The sequence below is a fragment of the Alnus glutinosa genome, chromosome 8 (assembly GCF_958979055.1).
Source record: "Alnus glutinosa chromosome 8, dhAlnGlut1.1, whole genome shotgun sequence".
In the NCBI taxonomy this organism is placed as follows: Eukaryota; Viridiplantae; Streptophyta; class Magnoliopsida; order Fagales; family Betulaceae; genus Alnus; species Alnus glutinosa.
Window position 1 is genome coordinate 24809294 of NC_084893.1, and position 6014 is coordinate 24815307.

Here is a 6014-nt window from a genome sequence, read left to right on the forward strand (position 1 = left end):
GGCAACTTATACTAATTAATCCAATATATATAAAAGAATATTTTTGTCTATGTTTTTCCATAGATTCTTTGCTAAACAGTTTTACTGTCTCACACTCATTATTCAAAGATATAGTTGTTTTTCTATTGTTTTAATTGCATAGTCTCACAAAAATGATAGATTTGAAAATGTTGATTGTTTGTATATTTGCTTAGTAGGAATATTTGGGATATTCGATTATTGTAGATTTATTTCTACATTTAGTATACTTATTTCTTCATTATTTACAATATCATTCTGGGTGGACATATGAGAACTATAGGAAGTACTCCTAAAAAGAGAATTCATGGTTTGCCATAAAAGATTATGCTTGCTTAACCTAGACAAATACAGACATTCATATGGGAACACTGCCAGGACTACCCTAAGACACTCACCTGGCTTAAAAAAAGGCTAACCAACGATCTTATGCTTACCAACACGAGATATCTGAAATTTGTTTTGAATAAGCTAAACAAAACCAATATGCCAACTATGAGTCCATTTTGAAGTAACTTGGCTTTGATACCATAAAAGACCCAGGGATACTAGAATGAACATAGTATTATAATGGAAGGTGTATAAACTATTGTTGCCGATCAGAATAATAATACAATCAAAATAAAAATTCTATCAATAGTTTTATGTATTTCAAATTTTCAAAATGATCTTCTAAATCAAATTTTTTTAGTCCGGGTTGACTGTAAAAGTGCGAAAGATGTATTATTTAAAAATGTTAAAAATATTGCACCAAAACAAATTTTGGCTAGATGGCAAGCAATTCTAACCTCTTTTGATTTTGAAATCAAGTATATTAAAGGTGAAGTCAATTGTATTCCTGATTTCTTAATCAGTATTAGCATAATTATTATGTTGTATTATATTTTCGGAATTTTTGTTTTCGTCACTAAAACTGGCTCTTTTAATAGGAGAGGCAATAACTTGTGTACCCTTGTGAGTTATTAAAACTGATTCATAAGGAGGGTATTCTTCATGCATAACTTCATTATATTCCTTTTTTTTATCCTTTTTTTTTTTTTTTGGGTTCTATGAATTGTGATGATTTTTTTATATGGTCTTTCAAACCAAGGGAAAAAATATGTATTTGCTTTTACTTCTATCATATAATTGTACCATTAATGCTGGATCTAATATGAGCTTTGACCGTGTGATTAATATAATTCTAAATTAAGTAATTAGCATTGGAATCAACAACGTATTTCTTATAATAACAAATTAAGTGACATAACAATGTTAGATCATATGATCATACGGCACAATGTTAAATCATATGATTATATGATATAAATTATAATGATAATATTTAGATTATATGGCTATATGATCATAAGTATTATTATTAAAATTTAGATCATATAATTATATGATCTAACGTTATGCCATATGATCATTGGATCAAAATATTATCATTAGATGCTTAGAATCATATAATCATATGATCTAAGTATACTTATGAATCTTTATTTCATTTTTTCAAAAAAAAAAAAAAATGCCATATAATTAATCATATAATGTCACATAAGTATATATAGAGTTAACTAGTGTATATTTACACAATGATTAAACATCTAGATAATTAGATACAATGATTAGGTATCTAGTTAGCATAAATACTACGATCATTGTCATGTAATGTGCAATTACTATTTACAGAGTTAACTAGTGTATATTAATTATAGTTAAATAAATAGCTAATTAGTTAATATATATATATATAGTAACTAATTAGTTAAGTTGTGAATTTTAACCATTATTAATTAACTAGTTTAATAGTTTCGTTTGTGTATATATAATGTAGTTAAATGGTTATTGGTAATTACAAATTAGGTATATATATACACCTAAAGTTATTGGACCGCGCGCACGTCCAATATAATACTTGATGGTTTTGGACCAAACAAAACTATTTGCTTTTTTCATACATGTTATGATGTTACATTTACGTCACATTTACGTAATGCCACCTCTCTCTCTCGCTCTCTCTCCCGCACATGCGCATGCAAGAGATCCTAAAACTTAGCGTACGCACTGGCTGACGCGGGCATGACGCGATCATATAAAATGGGGGAAGATGGAGTGTTATTTTCAGATTCCAATGCCTTAGTTAATATAATAATTAGTTATATATTAAGCGGGGTAGACTGGCTAGCTCGTTGTATATATACAGTACTTCATGGTCCCCCCATTTCCTGGAACCTCCATAATTAAGCCTCAACGACGACGATCGACGACGGCTAATCCAATCATGTTAGCATCACAGCCAAGTTCCTTTTCAAGCATTGCCTGCTGGCCTAATTTACAGGATACCATAACGCACCGGCATAATAACTATCACATCTACGCACAGACTAATGAAGCGTCAGAGTCGCTTGTTGATCATTGCCCTCCATTCCAACTCGATCACTTCACGCCATCCACCTCAATCAGCAGCAACCCCACGACGGTCCAGAAGCTTTGCCACAATGCTAGGGAGCGTACTCGTCGTAGAAGGATTAATGTTTTGTTCTCCACTCTGCGTTCAGTACTTCCTGCCGCTGATGACCCAATGGTACTAATTATATTAATCTTTCTAGCTTCCATGTTGTTTAACTTTTTCTTCTGCATGGTTTTCTCTTGAGATCGATCGACCTTTCAATCTTGCCAATACGTCGGTTTAGGTTCTTACGTTACATATAATTACCTTTGATATTATCAACAACAACATTGGTCGTCGTCGATAGCTTTTTTTGACGGGCCAATTATAACGACTTTTAGAGACGACCAAAAAGCCGAATTTCTTGTAGTGATGCATACGCCTTTTCTAAGCATATTTAATTAGTCGTAGTCTTTCTTGTTTCTAATGGGTAAATTACGTACGTACAGTTGATGTTTAGCATAGGGGCTTACAATAGAATTTGGATTTTCATAACAATGGTACATGTTACAGAAAAAATTAAGTATTCCGGCGACAGTTTCAGGCGTGGTCAAATACATACCAGAACTACAAGAGCAAGTGGAGGGACTGATTCAAAAGAAGGAAGAGCTTCTTTCAAGGATTTCTAGGCAAGAACAACAAACTCGTCATGAAAATCCAAGGCAACAACTTCAAGCTCAGAGATCTTCATCTGCAGTTGCGGCAAGCTGGCTTAATGATAGAGAAGTTATGATTCAGATATCCACATATAAGAGTCCATTATCTGAAATCTTGCTTAATTTAGAGGAGGATGGGTTTCAACTACTAAATGCTTCTTCCTTCGAGTCCTTTGGAGGAAGGGTCTTTCATAATTTACACCTTCAGGTATGTTTTGTACATGTGTTGTCTTAAGAAGATCGAGATCTGTGCATTGTTTTTGTGTAAATAACACATCCTTAATCTATTCTTTCCTGGAGTATTCAAATATAAATAAATATAGAACTAATATATATTGAGAATAAGAGCTATGTTTAACTTACATTTTAATCTCATGCATTCATTTTTTACACTAAGAAATTATTTTGATATATTTTTTTTCTTGGTCTATTTTGGATTCTACAGCTGGAAAGGATTGATAAACTGGAGCATGCATATGATCAGGTTTTGAGTGACAAGCTCTTGTTGTATGAAAAGGGCGGAGCAATCTAATTACGAAAACATTGGGTCTATATATATTTAATTTAGTATTGACAAAAGCAGGTATTTATATATATATATATGTTCTTAATAAGGTGACTGTTCTATATTCGAGATTCCTTATAATAATGTTGTTCGAATTGTATGGAATAAATTAATTCAGAAGCTTTACAGAAAAGAGGGTTAATTACGAGCCAGGCTTACGAGACTGTCCAAAGTATTAAAAAAAGTGGGCTTCGCAACACTCACTCCTGTCATGTGATTCAAGGTCTCAATTAAAAGAAAAATCCACTGTTATATGGGAAGAAGCACTTGTGCAAAAAAAAAGGTGCAATAATGTCAATTGATGCTCATGTTGCACGACTAATTATTTGACCTTTATGATTAAAAAGAAAAATTTACTTGACTTTTATTAATCGAGCCGAGCCGAGCTGAGCTGTTGACGAATTCAACTCAACTTGGTCTGAATAAACTTGATTCGGTTTCGGTTCGATTAATAAATAAACTGTTCATGAACACAAAAATTTGCTTGAATATCAAACGATACATATTCGTATAAACTCAGCTCAGCTCAGGTAATGTTCGTGAATATGGCTCGTACAAGTTCAACCCAAATCGCTGGCTTATTAGTAGATATTACGGGACAAGTACGCATATCTTCTTCAACTACTACCCCATTAACAATGTCCACCTCCCCCCAAAAAAAAAAAATACCAATTGTGTTTGTTAGAAATATAAACATACATTGCGGAATAAATTATTCGATACTTTTGATGTACCGAAACAAAATTGATCTTACGTAGTTGTTCCACGTGCTTTGTTTTTGAATTCTTCTTTCGGTGATAGAGCATACTACGTATACTAGAGCAATACTCATACTATCCACAGTCTAAATGCCTTCTACAGATTCAGAAAGTGATAGAAACACATACTGCCATTTGTATATCCTAGAGACATTTTTCTGTCTCATATGCTAGTTATATATCTTAAGCAACTAATGCATATTGTTTATATACAATTCTTTTTGTATATAACCGTTCAACCACATTTGGAGTAATGCCAAGCATCACCTCCTTTGGTATATCAACATGTCTTTTGGGGAAATGAGAGAAAACAGTTTTGGTTGCCCACTTTGTGCGCCAATAACTGCTACATCTCCCACTAGCTCTCACACAATAGGCACAACAATACAACTATGCATGCATCTCTCTATTTGTTTTCAATCGTGTTCATACTGGCAAATAGACTGTGCGACCACCGAGCACACCTGCAAGAAAAGTTGTGAGCACTATACCAAATCTTGTAAGGATCAGAATAGAACATCCCTATTAGTGTCTCATTATACCCCAACTCAATTGATCACATCAGATTAAGCATCTCTAATCCCTCTCAAGGCTAATACCTCAGAGCAATGCCTAACCTCCACAAAATATTATGTACGCATAGTTATGTCACAACCTCCAAGAAGCAACATAACTTGCTAGCAGTGAATACAAACATAAGACCAATGTGTTACCAAATAGTCTTCCCTTTGCCCTCATGTCGGTCAATTTCAGTTCAGCCACTTTCCCATCAATGCTCCTTTAGCCCGCATCATTCATGGTCATAGGTAACATACCAAAGTAGCAAACACTAAAACCTCAACATTCTGACATAGTCAAAAGGTCTCATGGGGCATAAATAAGATAATTAATAATGACCTATGTGACTCACACGGTGAGGAAACGGAGATCGATCCACTCACCTCAGTCATTTGTCGCATAAGCACATGTACTATGAAATACATGCTACGATGGAGTTCTCTTTCCAAAAAAAGAGCATATGTCTAAACTCAATATACTGTACAAATTTTGATCTAGTCACTATTCAAGCGTCTAACCCAAATCCTCCATTTGCTTGCCACCTCAAGCGCCAAATTAAGTTCTTGCATCTAGCTAATCTCAGGCTACATGGATTGTGGGATATCCATGTGCGGTCCTAACTCATTATGGACCTCATCTTAGTACCCAAGATAGCCAGATCGTATGCAACATTCACTCACTTAAGAGAATACTTTTCGAGGATTGTTGATTGTACTCAAAGAACCCATTCATTAATAATAGGGTATCTTTGAATAGATGGTTGTTATAGGTCGCGTGAAAATTCAGGACCTGCAATTTCTGCACTCTTTGTGCTTTGCGTCTCAAACATTACAAATACCGACCATCTAATTCTCTCTTGAGAATTACATAAGAGCTTCAAGATGTGTGACCGATGGTTATGCCAAGACAACTCATTTAGTGCCATGAGATGGATCTATGCACTTTTTCAATTCCACTTTACCAGCGTTAGATCAACAACTCCAGGCCAGATCACTTACGTGGAATAAATCTTATATTCTATACTA

The 6014-nt window shown here is 34.1% G+C and overlaps 1 protein-coding gene across 1 annotated transcript; it reads left to right on the top strand.

The window, feature by feature from the left end:
* The first annotated feature begins 2264 nt into the window (after positions 1 to 2264).
* Positions 2265 to 3700, top strand: LOC133876499 (transcription factor ORG2-like). The gene is made up of 3 exons (XM_062314790.1): positions 2265 to 2587; positions 2966 to 3316; positions 3554 to 3700. Exons 1-3 carry the CDS (start codon positions 2285 to 2287, stop codon positions 3638 to 3640), a joined length of 741 nt encoding a protein of 246 aa, XP_062170774.1. The 5' UTR covers positions 2265 to 2284; the 3' UTR covers positions 3641 to 3700.
* Positions 3701 to 6014: the final 2314 nt, after the last annotated feature.